Genomic DNA, 21,101 nt, shown 5'->3' with positions numbered 1-21,101 from the left:
CTCCTAAGCTATCAAAGCTATTGCTTTAAAACTTGTAACACTTGTTAACCATCAAAAGCTGAAACTGTACAGCTAGAAACATAACTCCATCCTGCTTTTTGGAAGAATTATGGCCCCTTTTGGACTTATAAAATAGCAGATTTCTTGGTTAAGTTTTGCGTCAATTTTTCTCATTAACAGTCAAAGCTATTGCTTTAGAACTTGGAGCAGTTATTCGCCATTCTACATTGCTTTTTGCAAAAATATGACCCCTTTTGAACTTAGAATATCATGGGTATGACAATATTTCTATTATACAGAGATACAAAAACCGATGAGCGTCTACACCTGTAAGGTGGTGCTCTAGTTTTGGTATTATTTCTTTGTCATACGCACTATTAGGGGCGTCGTTAACATTACTGTTCATCACAATGTTACACTGCACTGTTATTATTATTAATTGCAACCCATATTGTTATTTCCTTTTTCATGGATCGTCAACATTAGTATACATCACTGTATTACGTTACTTATTGCTTGTATATTCAGGTAAATACAATTATCACAAGAATCATTTCTGAATTTATTATTTCATCATTCTCTGTTCTTGATACGTTTCCACCACTAAATTGCTGACTTTCTTCAGCTGAATTTCCACCTTCTGTGGTATAAACTCAGGGCACCTTTGACTTTGTATTTGTTTTCTAGTTCGATTGCTTCTCCAATCAGCTGTCATCTAAAGAATCAGACCTGGTACATCTATGAAAAATATTATATACTACATGTAATCAATGTTACATTCTATATAAATGTTATACTTGATAAAAATACAATTTGTTTTATATCAAGAACTATAAAATAAGATATTTATATTAAATAGATTCTCAATGATTATTACCTTAAAGCTGTTTGTCATTTGATATGATTAATATTGAGTATAGTATAAATTATTTTTTTTTAATAAAATAATCTTAACTTTGCTAGTTTGCAGAAAACCAATCACAGTTAAAATGCAATTAATAAATGCAAAATTAACTTTCCCAAAGTGAAAATTTAAACTTAATACTGCAGACTGAAATCCTATATAATTGTTTTTGTAACCATACTTGATGCTAAAATTTGTTGTATATTTGGAGCAAAAATGTCATATCTGTTTATACAAGGTTTGGGCATACATTTAAGCAATTCAAATGAAAATCTGTCAGTGCAAAACACCTGCAGTTTTAAATACTTGGTTTCTGCACCAACTGCTTGGTAAAATATTACTGACATGTTGCGTTGTATCTTTTTATACTTTGTTTTTGCTCCAACTGCATGCGCAATGGCAACCGATTTTGTTCCAGCAAAAAGCCAGTATTTCTAAATGCGTGGTTTTTGCTCAAGTAAATGAGTTAAATTTACATATTTATTATCAGTCTAGTGGCTAGTCTAATAGAATGTTATTATCAAGTTACTTTAGTTATAGCAAAAAAAATTAACGCGGTTTCAGTAAGTCGACCCAATAATTACTTTTCTCTAGAGTAAACATATAAAAACAAGGAATTAATATGCATTGGCATTGAATTAATTAAACACAAACATGCTCATCACAAATTAATATTAAACAAATGTTACATAATTATAGATCTTTTTGCCTAGCTATTTACTGACGTTTTCCTACCACCATTAGCATTTCGTAGTAAAAAAAAGATTTCCACTAGTTAAATATAGCTTAAGGCAATTTAAATATCGATTTTATTAAAAACATGGTTTATGGGTCCCCGCTAAATTTCGATGGACGAAAATTTACGGAAGATAACGATCAAAGCTACAAGATTATCGATTTTTCAATTGAGCTTATCAGCAGCCGCGTTTAGTACAGAAAGTTCGATATGCGTTTTTTTGGCCATTGATCGGCATATTCAAAACATGTTGGTAACTCTGTGTACATTAATTCAACTGAAAGAAATGAAAGTACAAATCAATAGTATTATATTATATTATTACTAAGCGTTAAGTTAATATGGCTGACAAGTGTATAAATGCTGAAGCAGCTGTACCACGGTCTATATCCCGTAAAATTGCAATTCATTTGAGATAAATCCCCCAAAACGGACATTAATCGGATACACAGCTATGCGTTGAGACTGTACTCGCCTTCTGCGTTAGAATCGGGGGTGTTTTTCCCCTTTTCTTTTCTATTCATGTAAATGGCAATTCACTGGATGTTTTTATAGTGGCATACCTACATTATGATACAAACGCAATTAGGGATCGTTTTGTACAATATTCAAAACGTAGGCTCCTGTCTTATTTGTTGTTTCCAGCTAAAAGCTAACAGCTAACAGCTAGCATAACACCCACAATAAAGTCGTTCGAATCATTGATATATTTAGACTAAATACATTTGAAGAAACTTTATAGTTTGTACTTTTGGTTTTTGACCCCTGGCATTTTGACTCCTATATCAATGACCTCCCTGATTCCATTATAAAGCAAAGCAAATGATAATATTGTATATCTGACGGGCAAGTATTCATCCAACTCCCAAACTTTAAAAAATGTTCTGCACACTCTTGAACGATGGGAACAGGACTATGAATTTTAACCCTGATAAGTGTGAGGTGTTGGGAATAACTAGTGAAATGAACCCTTATATCTTCCAATATGTTTCACATAGCACGGAATTAAAAAGCATGAATGCCGTAAATACCTTTGGGTGACAGTTTATAAAGATTTAAACTATTCATCACATATCAACAATATTACATCTAAAGCAGAATATTCTCTTTACTTCATCATGAGAAATGTCAAGACAAACAATAAAGAAATTAAAAACAAAGGTTTACAACACCTCAACTAGAATATTCTTCAGCTGTGTCTAGTCTCTGACTAGCAAATTGTCGGCAGCACTCTATGTCTGTAACAAGCAGTATTTCCCACATTATAAATGCCATAACCTTGCAAACCCTATATCAACACCGTCATCAAACTTCTCTGATCATATTTTACAAAATCAAAATTAACATTAATGAAGACAACCATCATCTCATCCCTTACCAGGAACTTAAACTACATAATTCCACATTTACGTACACAATATTACTGTAGTTCATTTTTTCCAAGATGAATCCGACAGACGAATACCTTCCCAAGTAACGAATAGCCCAGCCCCCGCCCTGGTTTTTTTTTACTGTACTCCTTATTTAAGGTATTTAAGACATTTGATAACATCACCATTATAACAAATGCCCTAGCTTTCAAAAAAATGTTCAAGAACATGCCACAGTCATATGATTTTGAGCTAAGACTAATGCATCAATAGCAAAGAATTACAACGACAAAATGAATCAAAACACAGAGCTCGAGACAGGTTTTGAAGCATATAGATCAAGGATAAAAAAAACATAATACATGTAGTTAAAAGCTATTCCGGATTTTGGTCAGTAATTATTTTTAACAGTATGTCATAATCACTATATTAAGTATTCATAAGCTTTAATACTGGAGTTCTTTAATTTTATTGATGAAGTCTGTTTTTTCAACAGAACGAGACAGCTGAATATGAAAATATATATTTATGTTCTAATCCGATAATATGATCTTAAGCGGGACGCTTGAACCCAGAGGCGTTGGTAGTGTGACGAAATTTCCTTTTCACTTGGTAAAAACATTATCATTCCGTTCAACTAAAAAAATAATATCAAAATGATTGAGATGAAATCAAAGTACTTTTTGTAAAAGTGCGGTTTAGAAATCTATACAACGTCGATATCTGCTGAAATTACAGTAGAGGATATCTGCTATTTTGATAGTTTTTACACAGCGTGATTTGGTGCTTATGTAAGTAGCCGGAATTACACGCATGGTCATAGCGTCCGACTATGTAATATAAATACAGCATTTCAGCGTGGGAGCGGACGCAGTTGTCCAGTTGTACAGTCTACACGGGTATGTTGAATCAGTCTAAAATTCGGACCACTCTAAACATTTTACAGTTGTTGATAGCAAATACTCCTGTAACAATTTTCAAAACGGTTATGTTTGTAAACTGTAAGTATATGTGCGCATTTAACATCCGTTGGTTATAACATTTACCTTTTTCAAGTGATAAACAAAGTATAAGAATGTCATATATTCACTCGAGATGCTAAATGTTGCCGAGAAAATACAGAGCTGCTCTCTTCGAGAAACGTTTACTTTATTGTCCGGTGATGTACGTATATGAATAATACATGGACATGGTGTTCATTGTACATGTGTTTACCTATCACACTATAGGTATAGAAATTTCGAAATACTTGTTTCGAAAAAGCTGTCACATACTACAATGTGTTACACTTAATAATGATACAAATACAGTGTTCATTATGCTCTTATCTTTTAATATAACCTTAATATTTTATGTGATCCCGTGTATGGGTGCTTTACACCTGGCACACTAAAGAACCGGGAAGCTTCTTCTGTGTCATTCACTATCCTCCAACTAAAAATAATAATTGTCTTCTGGAGGAGTCGCCCTCGGCGAAACAAACATACAATCAGGGAAAGTAATTTTGTCAGTTCATCAACAGTTGCGGTAGATGGTAGATTTTAGACAAAAGATATTAGTGAAAACACCTGGGACTTTGAATATTTTAATAGATTTAGATATATACAGGGCAGGATAGTACGCAGTTATTTCCCTTTAATCAAAACGCCATTTGAACAGGACGTCTGACAGAGGAATATCAGTAAAATAGTTTCAAGCACAGGTGCTAAACATGCAATCAATTACACAGACACTTGGGGTTCGGACCTCCACACCCCCCATTCTCCTCCGCCCCAGGTTAAGTTTAGAGAATATATTTTAGCATTTTACCATGTATTGAGCATAGGTGACGATCATAAAACGCATTTTGTAGCATTTCATCGTGTTTTTAAAAAATGTATTTTTACCTGTAATGCTCTCAATATTACAAGATATGAAACATCACACGAACACTAGGGAAACAATAGCCAGTGAAACTTTTAAATGAACCCCTACCAATGAATCTCTGGTATCAATCGTCAGACCTGTTACCATTCTGTCAAATGACACCGGTCCCGACAACTGTCATTTGTATTCCGGCGAGAAATCAATAAATAATATAAATCAATCAATCTAAATTCTATGGAACACTTCCTTGCGAATTGATCCCTGCTTTGAACTGCGAATATCGTTGCCGGGTACCAAAATTGATACCGTTTCGACTACATTATACCGGATTATCGCTTCTGCACGTGTTACACGAGGTTTGTTTACATAAAGAAGTGATGATCTGGTTTAACATTGCCGTTAGAGTATCAATTGTGGTACCCGGTTTATGACATGCGCTACACAAAGCGAGGGTCCAGAGCAAGCAAGTGTTCCCATTGTTCGTGCGATGTTGCATATCTTGTAATATTGAAAGCATTGATGGTAATAATACATTTCTAAAAAACGCGTTGAAATGTTACAAAATGCGTTTTATGATATCTACCTATGCTCAACACATAGTAAAATGCTAAAAAATATTGGCTAGACTTAACCAGGGGCGGAGGAGAATGGGGTGTGTGGAGGTCCGAACCCCGAGTGTCTGTGATCAATTATAGAAACAGTCATGCTGAACAAACAAGACCACTGCTGCAAGAGACGACCAGATCAATGTTATCTCTTTGTAGTCGCCCCTTGGAGTAATCTATCTAAGCGTTAGCACTTTTTATTTCATTTTTGTTAAAGGCACTGACTTCCAGACCGTACGACAACAAAAAAGATGAACATTTTAGATATCAGAAATTATTGAATTATGCCTATATTTCTTAAGAAGGCTTTGAAACTTAGTTACTTACAGATTATATATTATTCTTAATATAAATATGCTTTTCTCTGTTAAAACACTCTTACACTAAAATGACGTCACGTCAACGTGCAGTGACGTCAATGTTTTTGTTGCCACTAAGAAAGAGCGCTACTATATTTTATCTACTGTTTTAGATTAAAGGCATATTAGAATCGAAATAATTTATACCAAAACCGTATTTTAACACTATTTATGCACTCGGGCGGTAATACGTCGACCAAAAAATTTCACCCGGGCTGCGCCCTCGTGAAATTATTACACCCGACGTATAACTGCCCATCGTGCATAAATGTAGGTATAACGCATGTTTTTTCGTGTTATAACATCTGCAGAATCCCGAGGGATAGGTTGTTACCCGAGCCCGGTAGGGTCGTAATACGTTTACGCTTTGTCACGAAACGTGCATATATAAAAAGGTGTTATAAAAGCACGTGAGCGCGAGAATCTCTCTGTTAACACACGTTTTCTCTCCTGTTAAAACACCCCCGAAAAGTGACAATAACAGCAGTTTTATGCTAGAATAAGTGTTAAGACACTCTTGCTATAAGTTATTTCTTAATGGAAACACATACAGATTAGTTGTTTATACTATTTGTCCATTCAATATTGAAAAGTGTTTGTACTGGAGTACTGAAGGTAAGTTGCCTTAATTATAACGCTTTATATTTAACTTCATAAAGTACGTTTATTGCCGCAGCAGCTCGGGTTCTATTCCCAACTAGGGCACGTTTTAGTTCTTGATTTGGCATTTTTGAAATAGTTTAGAAACAAAAACTCGTGAAAGATCCTTTTAGCCAGTCACAGAATGATATGAATTTCAATCCATGTCGTTTTCAATGTCCATTCTATACATGTATACAAAGTTGATTTCTGGGCGATTTGTACGAAATAGGCAAGGAACGGCTAGAACTTCCACATGCTTTCATTAAATTCACATTGTTAGTTATTAAGCCAGTCTTTCATTTGATACATTTCTTGGGATTAGTGTTAGTGTTAGTACAGTGAATGTTCTGCTAAAGCTGAATATTATATTATAGCATCTTGTAGATTTTGATAGGATATAAATTTCCAGCCGAGCTCTGACAACCTATGTACAGATTACAGGTTGTACTGCACCAACAGATTGCTTTTGGATATATCAGATTTTTTAATACAATGTTACCTCCGCTTACGTCACGAGATATATGTTGTATATTACCATTGTCGCTATCACTAACTAAGATGGAGCCGTCATTTAACATAGCAATGCCACTTGGAGAACGAATGTCGCTATATCTGCCTGTTGGTTTACCTTCCCAGGAAAACCTGTAAACTTGAAACATTCTTGCCTCACATACATATATAGACTGACCGTTTGATGTGGCATGACGTGGAATACATAAATAAAAATTTTTACCCACTGAATCATTTGTGATTGTTGTCAGTACTTTTCCTTTCAAATCAAAAATTTGTATTTTGATTGGATCGTCGAATGTCACAACAAGTTTGTCTTGGTAACAACTTATACCACTGCAGTCTCCGTCAACCTTGAATTTTTGTTTCAGTGAGAGTTTGTTCGAAGAGGCAGATATAAATTGAACTATTTCCTTGTCAGACAGGGTGACAGCAAGTTGATTACTGGTCACCGTGGTGATGTCCAGGGGAGGAGTATCTAGTTGTAAATAATCAGTTATGGACCCATTGCTTAGATCAACCATTTTGATGCAGTTGTTTTTTTCGTCTGTGAGAACAAGTCTGGAAGGTGTAAGGAGAGCCATTCCTGATATCCAGCACTCCTCTTTATCTACACAGATATCTCCTTGATGTGAAAACCTTGGCAATGTTACAGTCGGAGGAGAAGGCGCTGATAGTTCTGTCTCTTTATGTTTTATAGTACCTAAATATCTTATATCCTGAAGAGCGGAGTTTATTGCTGGATTTGGTTGAAAACAGAATTCTTCTATAATATCAGGTGATAGTAGTTTGGAAAGCTTTTTCTCTTGATCTCTGATCAGTTTTTCAGCAGACTTTAGTTCAATAAAAAGTTTATCTGCTTGTTTGGATGCGTTTAGTTGTTTGATATAGTCAGATGATGTTTCAAGAGACTTTGTGACATCATTGCATTTTGTTTCTGCTATTTTTAGTCTTGTATCATTCTCTCGTTGTATATCCTTTGCTATTTCTATAACTTTCTTTTCCCATTCATCAATTCTTTTATTTATCTCTTTTCTGAAGCTCTTTATCTCTAGAAGAACATCTTTCAAGAACTTGGTAGATGTGTTCAGCTTTTCCTTTAGGCCTACTGTTGCTCTCTTGTATCTTTCAGTCACCACGTCTAAGTTCTTTAGGGTTTCTGTGATCTCTTTTCTTTTTAGGCTCTTTTTAGATATGTCTGGTATATAGTCGACTTGGCAAGATGTTCGGGTATGGTCAAGTGTGACACATACATTGCATAGAAGGTTTTCATGGTCATGACAGAAGAACTTGATAATTTCTTTCTTGTGTTTAGGGCAGGGTGTTTTAAGTTCATCAGCATTAGCAGATTTTGATTGAACTTGAAGATTTTGTGGCATATTGTGTTCATCCAAAAGGATATGATGTCTGGAGGGTTTGGCCTTTTTGTGGTGGTTAAAACAAGACTCGCACAAATGCTCTTCACAATCTTTGCAGAACCCAAAGGCTGGAAGTCTTAGGTCATCTAGGTCACATGGCTGACAAAATATTTCATAGTCTTCAGCGCAGCCTCGTGACAATGTGGAAGAAGACATGGCTTTTCTTCCTGATACGGCCATGTTGTATCTGAAATACAAAATTTAACAAAACAGCGTAAATTCACAGTAAACAAGGTGAACTTTACATTTTGATTGAATTATGTTATTCTCTTTTGGCTGAAAACAAAGTCCATATTATTGTTATGAGAAGTGAGTTTACAATAAAATAATCTGTTTAAAATTGTAAGGGATGTTTAAGGTAATGGTTACATGAGTATCGATTAAAGCACAAAATCATAGGAAAACGCATGCAGTCCGCAACATAACAGAAATTTTAGCGGCTACTGGTACATTGTCTTAACTCCCCTGTGTAGATATAATTACCTTATTATTGGGTGCGTAAGTTTTTTGGGAACGATAACGTTGAAGACTTATTGCTTTAAAATTCATGTAAAGTGGTAAATTTCCACACATGTTGTATACTTTGAAGAACATCATTCTTCAATATTTATGTACCGAGTCATGCAGAACAACTATGACGTTGTGTTTTGAAATATGTATTAAGGATCGAGGCGATAAACTACTTGTCCTTGACACATCGATGTAAAATAAAACTTCTTCGAGCTTTAATTTTTTTGATTATAACCTTAGGTGATCGGTAAAATTTAAAGTGTTAAAAAAAAGTGAAAATATTATAACTGTATGAATTTGTGTATAATAAACTTTACCAGTATTCAATGGCATTTATACACTTTACACATGAACATGTTGAAAAATCTCGACCAAACTGCGAGCTTTAAGTTTAGAAGTTTAGGGTGTGGTTCATTTTCGCATTCATATGAAATAGATATAGTACTGCAGATTAATCAATGACACATTACCTGTCAACTACCTATGCATCTGTATGACATCAGTTAACAAGAACAATGAACTAACTGTATGGTTTAAACTTAGTGATATGACTCATTTCATTGTAATGTCAATTTTCAAGGTAAATATTGAAGAGTGTTTTATTATTTGTATATATTGAACATAGTACAAATAATGTTAATTCTAAATTTCAGCATAAATGGTAGATTTGAATATATTTTGTTATGCTTAAAGCGTTTCCTGATGTCATACAAAAAATACGTGTATGTATTTGATATCTACCTTAGATATTTGTATTAGTTCTACCAGCAATAAAGCAATAAAAATAGGGGATTAAATATTTATCGTTGTACTGATAGGTAGGACAATCGGCAAGTTTCAGAAAGCTTATACAACAAGGTTTTAAAACCATCCGATCAAGACGTTAGTACTATAATAAAAGCACTCAACATAGATTGTTTTAGTTGCTTTACATGATTTAAACTTTTAGGTACCATTTCTATATAAGACAATGATTATTTAATTATGATAATTTAGAAATGGCAAAAAGTGCTTGTTTATGTTTTTAGTTTATACACAATATATTATAGATCGATTGTGATTCAGAGTTATTTGGACTACTGTCAATTCTAGAGGCCTCCGTGGCCGAGTGGTTAAGGCAGCTGCCTTCAAATCACTTGCCCCTCACCGATGTGGGTTCAGGCCTCACTCGAGGCGTTGAATTCTTCAAGTGAGGAAGCCAACCAATTGGCTTACGGAGGGCCGGCGGTTCTACCCAGGTGCCCGCTCGTGATGAAATAATGCACGAAGGAGCACCTCTGGTCTTCCTCTACCATCAAAGCTGGAAAGTCGCCATATGATTTATAATTGTGTCGATGCGACGTTCACCCCAACAAAAAAAACCCAAAAAACTGTCAAGTTTGCATCCTGAAAAACCAGTACTGGTGTCATATCAGAAAGCGTGATTTAGACCCCAATGGGGCTTCAACCCACGACCCCTGGGTTGAGCGGCAGACAACATAACCAATAGACAACCATTTGAATGCTTATTTGTTCACATAGTGATAAAAGGCATTTTCTACTTCCCAAAACTGTCACACAGACAAAAATTATAGTAACTGAAAGTAGGCCTCTTAAAATACATTTATTAAAAGATACTTATAGTTCAGAAATTGGAAAATTAAAATATAATTAAAATGCACTACAAAGGATTTCACAAATCAATATAAACAACATAACAAGAAACGAATTTAGCATGCTGACTCAACATTCAATATAAACATATATGTGCATTAAACCCTGCTCCCCCCCCCCCCCCCCTTCCCCCACACACACACAAAATAGCTTCATTTTCAATGAAATGATGTTTAACTCCCTGGGGCCGATATCGTAATATATCTGCTGCGGCGAGATAAGAATTACCACCTAACGTCGAAGAACATTTTCTGATCTTATCACGATCTCACGCACATGCAGTCAATTGAAATCATGCAGGAAATCATTGGTGATTAAAATAAATTAAAATAAACTTACAAAACCTTCGAAGTTTCAAAAAATATTTTTATATCCTATTTCATCCGTAACCTATATCCAAATAGAAAAATATTTTCACTTCGAAGTATTCACAATTTTAACAAACCTACTGCGTTGAAAATATTTGAACGTTTCTGGTTCGCTTACTTTTTCACATGTAAAGATACAATATTAACAAAGACTTTGTACAAAAGCATACTTAAAATTGACACCCGTTTTTGTGTGAATATCGAGCATGCCTTTGTTTAATTTTGATGTATACATGTACACAAACGTTTTGTGACACGCGATAAGACAGTTAAATTGTAATATATACATTTACCTTTGAAAGATTATTAAATTTACAATCATATGTTTATGTAATCACGTTGATTTTGTATTTTATAAAATATGTTTTGCTGTGTACATGTTTTTCAGTTTGTATCGTATTCGATGTAAGTGTACGAATATTTCAGCCTTCTAAAACTTAACATTTTCCGACCATTCATTTAACTGATAATGGAATTTCATCGTCTGAATCATCATCGGACGGAACTGGTATGTCAGAAGCTGCATGATAATGAATATTTTCTTTATTTTAAGAAAGATTTTTGGCAGACAACATTATTTTACTCCTTTGAAATACAGTATGAACGAAACACAGTGGATTTCGTCTTTACATGGCCGCATAATGGCAAACACTTATTTTAACAAGGGAACTAATTAGCACTAATTACAAAAACTAATACCCAGTATGCAAAATAATTTTGCTTTTGCCAAGATTATCAAAAATTAATTAGTACATGTCACAATCAGCATGATTTCGGTGCCGCGGCTATACTCGTCAATCGCCGTCCTGGTGAGTCCTGATAACGCGCGTATAGTCGGATATCGACGCTACGGGAGTAGAAAATATAACGCCTATAGTCGCATTTCGGCCCCAGGGAGTTAACAAAAATATGGCAGATCATATATTGTGCATATAAATGTTTATCCTTAAAAATGTTTGGGTCAAGGTCATTTAGAGTGGATCATTCGTAGTTATGTTATATTGAAGTGTGAAGCTTAGTACTTTTTAATTTGACAAACTACAGTTTCATCCTATGAAGGTCCACTTACTATTGTACATAGTTAGTCCACCTTATATTATTTCTTTATATGACATTAATATAAATGACAAATAAATTAACTTACTAGTTAAACATATCCTCAAATAGTCAGAACGTATACAATATGTAAAAAAACACCGACAGCACTAAAAGTTTACAAAATATTGACTACGAATCAATAATTTAAAATTTGCAGGTAGATTCTATATTCTTTACAATCAAGTAGTAGATAAATAATTTGTTTAAACATGCTACTGCTACATGAAAAATCATTGAAATTTGATACGCTGTAGTATAGACATATTTGAAATTATAAACCTTTCAACAAGGGCATTTACCTAGCTTTACGTGTTTATATTAAAACATTGTCGGATTACCACAATTGACTACCGGGTACTTTATGCCGCAGGTATATTGGAATGCAACAAGTTGTGTAGCACATGGGGAATGGGTGATATCACGTGATTTTTTACCGATATTGGTTTTTCGCATTTATGGAACGCCGTTTTCGCAATATAGCTGGCAAGCTATATGATATATAGAGAAATGCTTGTGATCTATATTCCTCATTCATTATTTTATATAATTTATTCAAACTTTCAGCAATGATCAATATTGATACTTAATTGTGCATAAGAGACTTTTTAAATGCTCTTTAATTTCCTGGATTATGGTTCTGTGTTGTTTTCTCTATATGTCAACGTCGCCCGGGTGAATTTTTTAAGGCATGAATCACATTTGTGATAGCTCTAGTAATGTGTTTCAATAGTCAAGGAATGTGGCCAGTTGAGCTAAAAGCTATGTTATACATGAAAGGGAAATATAGTTATTTTTGCTAAAAACAATGACTTTCAGAATTAAGAAATACCAAAGAGCTATAAAAAATAAATTTAGATTAGATTAAAAATAGATTATCTCCTGTTGCGATTCCGTGTATTTCTTACTTCTTTGGAAATACATATTTCATAGATCTACTTGTAAAACATGTAGAATGGAGTAATATTTTCTACATTAAAGCGTAATGGTATGAAAAAACAAAACGAAAAAAAAAACAAGCTCGCTATTCACCCATAAGTTACTTTTAGACTGTGGTCACACAAACATCGATAACAATTTCTATTTCTGGTCTGTTTAACTTCTGGCCGCAGGAAATCTTTCGACTTGTTTCGACTGTATGGTTAAATCAGTGAGCTTTCTGTTGTTTTACAGAAACGAAATAATGATTTGCGGATATATACATATATGCGTAAGCAGTGCCTGGTTGATACTCTGTAGACATGTTTATGAGCTAATATAAATTTAAATAAATTTGTTTGAATCCGAAATTTGCTTTGTTATAATATATTATATCCAGCATTTGTTTTGCAAGCAGCATGTATCATAAATTGTTGACATCACTCCTATTTTATCATAAGAGAATATGTTGCCTTATAACCTTTTAGTCAAGTTCAGTAACCACCCAGATGTCCAGAGTTTACTTCGCTTGAAGTAGTCAAAATTGCAAATAGTGACAGCATCTGCACAATGTTAGAAGTGCTTTTTCAGTAATCTCATAAAAACTTATACAGATTGTGTATATCTATAAAACCTTTGTCGAAAACAGGAAAAGGTCAGTTTGAATAAGTATCACTGTAATTGGAACAGTCACAATTGAAAAAAAGAAAAAGGTGTCAGCTCAAAAACTAAAGAATTGTTTGATCTCACCCATACTTATACAAAATATGTTTCACTTTAAAATCTAAGTCATGTTCCATAACCAGATTATCCAGACCAGTTCTTCAGATTATGGTCCTTGAATTTGTCAAAATTGTTAAAGTTGGCAGTGTAACATAGCTCGGTAGAGATCTTTAAATTCAGAATTGATATGCTGTGACAAACCGATGTAGCGACCTTGGATTTCCTGTTTCTTTTGAAGAATAAAGTATCTGCAATAGTAAATAGAGAATGTAACTTTTACAAGAACAAGATGATTTGTGATATGACATACTGTGTGCTATTGGGTTTGTTTATGTTACATCAAATAAAGTGAGACTAAACTTACTGAACGATGTTTTGTACTGGAGAACACAAGTAAATGTTTGTTCATTTACTTATTTATTTATTTATTGAACTATCTGTTAGTTTATTCAATTCTGTTATTTTGATATTAAAGTATTTTAAGTGTACCCTCGGGTCGTCCCAAAAGCTTGTGATCCTAAGGAATTTATACAGAAATCCACACGTAAAATGCAAGTAAATTCAGACAATTATACTTATGCAATATATTCAATCGGAGACCTCAATCCTTGTGTTTTCTAACTAAACAAATACTTACATACCCGTTGTATTAGGAGACTACATTTTCATTGCATTGCAGTACCTCATACAGTTGTTATAATGTGTTCTGCTGGTATGCAGAGCAAGTTCTTAGGGGTTAGTCAGCAAGGATTGCTTTTTTTGGATTGCAAATATATTAACATTTGTTGCAAATGTATAAACATTCGTTTAGACTGAAAGATTTAGTTTGTACAGTTAAGCAACTCAGAGAAGTTACTAAATTCCTGAAAAGGACTAATTTCTGACCATTTGGAATATGTCACACACAGCAGCATTATTTTACTGATTGTACTTTTTCTCAAGTCTACACAGAAGAGAACATGTTCCGGCACTGTAAAGTAACAGTATTCTGGCATCAGTTGTAGGCCTTCCAGTGAATCTGGCAACCGATGACCCAGTAGATGTTCAGGTAAATCAGCACATAAGGTGTCTTGTATGCTCTTTCCCTACTTACTAAATGATGCACATCTAATATAATTCGTTTTAAATAAAGGATTTGTTTTATGTGGAATCATAATATTATATTAAGCTGAAATATACTTGAACCAAAAAAAACAAGTATCATATCAAAGAAAAGTTTACTTGGTTCATTTCTTATAGGCTCGCCTGAGCACAAAGTGCTGAGTGAGCTAATGTGATCACTCACCGTTCGTCTGTCAACACTTGCATTCTTGAAACTTCTGGTCAAAATTGCAATAGTTGCATCTTGAGATGGTCCTCTATCAAGGTTGTTCAAATGTCTTGACCCCTTTTAGGGGACGCCAGAGCTAAAAATAGAACATCCTTTAAACGCCTTCTCATCATGAACAACTGGATTAGATCTTCATCTAACTGCACCTGTAACATTATAGAGTTAACAACGTATATTATTCAGTTCGTATTAATTTTGTTGAATAGAATTGAGAATGGTAGATGTGAGAACTTTAATATTGAAAGTAATACTTTTTTCAAGTGTTGATTGTCGCTTGAAGAAAAAACAATAACCTAAAAAACAAACATCTGTAATGACGATGTATTATAAATCTCTGAAATAGAAGGGGGCTCTTGATATTTTCATAACCAAAATTTCCTACTTTTCTATAATTTACTTAAATTGTGTAAAAAGGCAATTGTGTCTTAAAAGTATATATCTACAGTAAAATGGCAATTAGATGCGCAAGTTATCATAAGTCATTGATATCAAATTGATTGAACATTTCTCACAATACAGTAGACATAAATCTTATTTCAAATATGTTATCTTCGATTTTAAAGGAAAGAAATTATTATTTTTCTTCTCATCATTAAACGTCTTAATAGGTCAATGGTCCGCTTTGGGTGCGGGAGGTAGGGGGTTCGATCCCTTGGTATGAAATTGATAGTAAATTAAGAGCTTTGTAGCTCTTGTTGTCTGTTGATTATATGTAATGTTAAATAAAGCTTTCACTGCAACAGTTTGCTATAAGTTATGTTTTGCAAGGTAAAAGGGGAATGTAGAACAATTTGTACAAGGCGACAACCCCCAACCCCCAACCCCACCACTTTGATTTTATTGAGAAAATCACGAGAACACACGTCACGGAAATATCCTACACTTATTTCTGACATCATATCTTATATTTGTCAACAATGCAGAAACTTTTTCTGGTATTATAGACCATGACATTGTTTGTGCTTCTGTTAATATTATACCTAAATTTAATAAGATAAACCCCACGTAAAAAAACAACTTTTCAAGATAGCATCTTGAATCATTTCAAAGCATACATTAAGACATCTAAAGAAAAATTTTAAGAAGCAATACATCTATATCGGTAGAAGAGATCTTGACAGGCTCATCCACTCTGGCATCCAAAATATGTATCAGTCAAAAATGATGGGTAGTAAAATATCCCTGCCTAAGCTGATTAAAGAAATTAAAAAGGGATACGTTGTACAAGAAACTTTCAAGACACAGCTCAGATGACTACACATGAAATGCAAATCCCTCAAATCATTAATTAAAATAAAAATGTCACATGAGTCATACGAAGAAAACATACTTGACATTGCATAGTGAAAATAGTAACGGCACTTCCTGAAGCAATATTTTTCACTTAAAGGCTATATAACTTCAGGAAAAACGCTAGATTACTAGGGCATTGCTCACTAAAAGATCATTTAAGTACTTTTCAATCAGATAATGCACAATCTCAAGACCAACAGTTCCATTGAGAGAGAACTGATGATAAAATACGTTTTTAAAACACGCTGAAATTGTTACCAAATGCTATTTATGATCGTCACTAGCAATACATGTTAAAATGCTAAAACATATTCGCAAAACTTAGGCAGGGACGGAGGAGAGTGGGGTGGGCGGGGGATCCTGACCCAAAGTGTCTGTGGTTCTAGTGTGTCTTTTCTCGTACATTCCAGGTCCCTGTCTTTAAGTCAGTCCTGTCTTTGAAAAATAAGATCTTCATTTTTTCAAGCCAAACGAAATATCTACAGATGCCAGACATCAACATAAACAAAATATCCTTAAGCTTCTCTCCAGTATTTGGTCCTAATCTCATCAAACCTCTTGTCTTGCGAGAACCAGGGAAAGAAATTTCTGATGTTGACTTTTTTATTTTCCAAAGTCCCTAGTTATTGGTTCTCTTCCATCAGATAGAACCAAAGCAAATGTGGCACCGCTATTTAAGAAGAGTGACACAAGAGATGTAGCAAATTATTGGCCAATTTTCCTGACCTTATCTAGGCTTGTATTCTATGCAAGCTACTTGAGCATATTGTCTCATTTTACCTCTCGTCTCACTTTACTAGACATAATATGCTGCATGATTTGCAGCATGGATTCCAGGACAGACGTCCTTTTGTAGCTCAACTCCTTGAACTCTCTGATCATCTCATAAAATAGTTGAATGAGGGCAAACAAACTGATCTTGTCCTTCTGGAACTTTCTGAAGCTTTTGATAAGGTTAACAATCTAAAACTTTTTATAAGCTTCAAACGCATGGTGTCTCTCCCCCAGTTAATTACCGTGTGAAATCTTGTCTTCTTGGTTTTTCTCAAACTGTTGTCCTCAATATGTTTCTTTACTCTGGCGAAGTTACTGTTACATCTTGAGTACCACAAGGTTCTGTTCCTGGTCCTCTTCTGTTTCTCTTCTACATCAATGACCTACCTTATTCTGTTAAATTACCTCCCAGTTGCGACTATTCGCTGATGACACGGGAGTTTATATCATACTGCAAAACCTTTCAGCATGATATCCAGCAATTAGAAAAATTCCAAGGAAGAATTTTGGGACATAGAATTTAACACTAGCAAGTGCTAAAAAAGAAACAAAGACAAATATCAAATAGGAAATGCCACGCACCAAAAACGCAGCCTCCCCAAAACGAAACTCACAGCATAAGTCTTACATATTTCTAGACATCGCACACTTTTAACTTTTAAATATACACTTGATGGAGAAATGACTACGTCACTTTTTCAAGTGTTTCCAAAATGCAATAAAGTTTAGATTGGAAGTCCATTGAACACTACAGAAATGATGCTAGGCTTATGTTTTATAAAACTTACAATAACTTGGTTGCTACACAACTTTCCCCTGATCTCCAGCCTCTGTTATGATTATCCGCTTTATGCATCATTATTGTATTCGCCAGGTTCATGTTGAACATGAAGATGTCTCGTGGTGAACGGTGGTGGTAGACGTGTTTTAGTGACATTTTAATAGTATTTTAGTGGTAAAAGACATTGTAAATATATGTAAATATAGATGGTTGGAGTGTGACTGTACAGGTTTTGGCAGTTAGCAATGAAAATAAACTAAAAATGGTCGTGTCGGCCATATTGAATTTACCTACAAAACTGTTCGAAACAATAGACTAAAATAGTTAAGGAGTGGATGCAGCCTTGTTTTTAGTGGAAGTCTAGTATAGCCGCCACAAATAAATAAGTTTAACTCTTATTTTTACTGTTTTTAAAGAAATAGTCCTGCACGAAATTTTACAGCTGTAAAAGACCTATTCTTTTGTTCAAAATATTTTGGACTATAATACACAGTCCTGTGAAACCTGTAATGCTCTTTGCCATGAAAATTGTGTGAAATTTATTTATGATAATCTTACAGCAACTTGTATACCTTGTATTAGTATCATAGAACAGATAACAAGTGACGACGAAAGTGAGAGTCAAACTCTGGTCAAAAACAGTTACAGCAACCTACAACAAACGAAAAGTGCGGAGCGTACTAGCCAGGCTACAGACAGGACAAGGGAATCTAGCACACCTCAGATAAGTGTTGAAAATTTTAAAGAGAACGAACTGATATTAAAGAAAATGGAAGCTGAACTAAATGTAAAAGAGAAAGAACTTAATAAAGCAAGTAAACGAAAACCTAAGCTTGAAAGCTGTATACAGAAATTTGAGGCTAGAAATCAAAAATTAGATTACACTGTAAAAACATTGTTAAGTAAAATTGAACAGCTTGAAACAAACGTTAGCGGCCAAGATGGTAGTCCTAACACATCCCCACAAAGATGTAAGAGAGAACATGCTTTTTCTGGCGACAATGAATGCCTACTGAATTCAGTACATTCTAGAGTGACAAAATTTATACTAAGCCAGGTTGATAAACAACTGGAAATACTTGATATTCTAACTAGCAGTAAAATAGCGACACCTGAGGGAAATAATGTAGATCTACCTGAAAGAACAAAGATCAACGTAAACTCACCTATAGTAGAAAACAATACTTTCCCAGAAAATACAACTCCTATGAACACTTCTACATATTATAACAACCAGAATAAGAGTGTTGAAAATGAGAAATCTAGTTTTTCAGCAAGAACTTAGAAAGTACAAGCAGTCAGCATGTACCGCAATAAATTCACAGAAATGCAAGACTACCCAATGGCGATATTGCAGTCCCAAGAGGACATCTACATAGAGCGCTGAAGGCCAAGCCGTACGCTATGCACCTATCTCTTCCAATGAAAGGCGGCAACAGACAGGCAAGTTTAATACCCAAAGTAAGAGAGTATATATACTTTCAAAGACAAGCACCCAAAGTGCTACAACACCATTATACTCTAATAGTATTCAACCACAGATCGTCGTAGATCTTACACAAGATGTTAATACCAATCAGTCTTTCTGGGCGAACGCACAGAGTACCTCGACCTGAAATAGCAAAAACTAAAACTGATACTCCGCACAGTAAAGAACAGTTGAATATAGTATCTTTTTAATTTCAAGAACATCTGAACTAGTGTTCCTACAGTAAATGATTTTGTAAAGATGCACATGTAATACTTTTACAAGAAACATGGTTATTTCAATGTAATTTATTTAATTTATCTGAAAATGAAGAGGATATCTGCTATACCGGTAAGGGAGCCAACTATTACAACCCTTTGTTGCCAATTCAACTACCCATGCAGAGGCTATGGAGGAGTGGCTGTTCTATGGAAAAAGAAAATTGATCATGCTATTACCCCACTGTCAGAAGGTAATGAAAGAATCCAATGTGCAGAATTGAACTGTGAACCAAAACAACTTGTAATATCAGTACAAATGTATATATATACGCCTTCACGAGGAACATGTAATTCTGAAGGTGACTTTTTTGAATGCACAAATCAACTTAGTGAAATTGTTATCAAATATCAAGGTATGCATAATATAACCATTGCAGGAGACATGAATATACATGTAGATCTATCCTCCCAGAAACCAATGTTGAGAAGAACTCAATATCTGAAAGAGTTGATTAGTGATTTTAATCTGCAATATGACATCTGTGGTAAAACATTTGTAACTCCTCAAGGAAGAGACTGTTCTGAAATTGATTACTTTTTATTGAAAACACTAGAACATACTGAATTACCGAAGAAGGAAATTCTAGACAACTTGGAATTGAATGTGTCAGATCATCATTTGATTAAGTTGTTATACTTTAACGTTTACCCAGGTCATTATGATATCTAGCATTCCATCTTTCATATATATTCGTATATTTCAGTTTATACATTAAATACCTTGACCGGTCACACAGGTATACGCGTGACATATAGTTGACCCGATCAAATGGGCATTGGTCAAACATATATTTAGAAAGAGGCTAATAATAACTATGTCCTCATGTCTAGACAGTCAAAGGTCACATAGTTGTTATAAAACCCAAAGACCACGGTACTGTGGCGCGCACTGTTAGATAGATATTTGTAGAGTATACACATTATTTTCCCAGCCACCAATTCTGCGTCAGGGTGTGCTGTATTGGAAGACATTTGGGACTATTTTACTATTAACTGTTTTATCTATTTTGACTTGTATATACGTTAATACAGAGAGAGGCTCGCGTGTGAATATTTCTGCACATTTTAGTTAACAATTAATACATTATATAAAGCTGACAGCGTGTTTGTTTATTTTCCATCTCTTCTCGTTTCACATACATATGAGCTATTGATTACCCACCAAAGACACAACGCGAAGGAACAATATTCTATACGATCACGTAACACCAGCCGTAGGGTAACAAGACTCGTTTTGGTGGCCGTGAACACGATTACGTAATCATTACAAGAACTGTGATCGACACAAAATTACGTAATTAACAAACAGTTTCATTAGTGTCAGTGAGTCGGGAGGAATATTGGACTAATTGCGGGCCATCTTCACGTAAGTTAGATTTTTTATTCGCTTGAATTTCTAGAATGGCGCAAGCTAACCAACAAGCACCGTTACAACAGGGTCTAAACGGGATAGAAAATGAAATGCAAACTCTTAATATGATGGGGGCACGGGGAATA

The 21,101-nt window shown here is 34.5% G+C and overlaps 1 protein-coding gene across 1 annotated transcript; it reads right to left on the bottom strand.

Annotated features, from left to right (window-relative positions):
* Nucleotides 1-2,813: 2,813 nt before the first annotated feature.
* Nucleotides 2,814-17,954, bottom strand: LOC123565997 (uncharacterized). Its single transcript, XM_053549203.1, has 5 exons — nucleotides 17,863-17,954; nucleotides 17,081-17,243; nucleotides 13,879-13,925; nucleotides 6,982-8,597; nucleotides 2,814-2,878 (listed from the first exon to the last, which is right to left on the bottom strand). Exons 1-5 carry the CDS (start codon nucleotides 17,952-17,954, stop codon nucleotides 2,814-2,816), a joined length of 1,983 nt encoding a protein of 660 aa, XP_053405178.1.
* Between the last annotated feature and the right edge of the window lie 3,147 nt (nucleotides 17,955-21,101).

The sequence above is a fragment of the Mercenaria mercenaria genome, chromosome 8 (assembly GCF_021730395.1).
Source record: "Mercenaria mercenaria strain notata chromosome 8, MADL_Memer_1, whole genome shotgun sequence".
NCBI lineage: Eukaryota > Metazoa > Mollusca > Bivalvia > Venerida > Veneridae > Mercenaria > Mercenaria mercenaria.
Note: the sequence above shows the minus strand (reverse complement) of the source record. Positions and strands in the feature narration are given on the sequence as shown.

Bases quoted from the DNA above. Each gene is read 5' to 3' on its own strand.
- LOC123565997 (XM_053549203.1), bottom strand. From the start codon at position 17,954: ATGAACCTGGCGAATACAATAATGATGCATAAAGCGGATAATCATAAC. The intron at 13,926-17,080 runs GTAAAATGAGAC...TTACTATTGCAG, and splicing joins CTAGTAAAGTGAGACGAGAG to ATACTTTATTCTTCAAAAGA. The intron at 8,598-13,878 runs GTTTGTCACAGC...TTTGTATTTCAG, and splicing joins AATCCAAGGTCGCTACATCG to ATACAACATGGCCGTATCAG.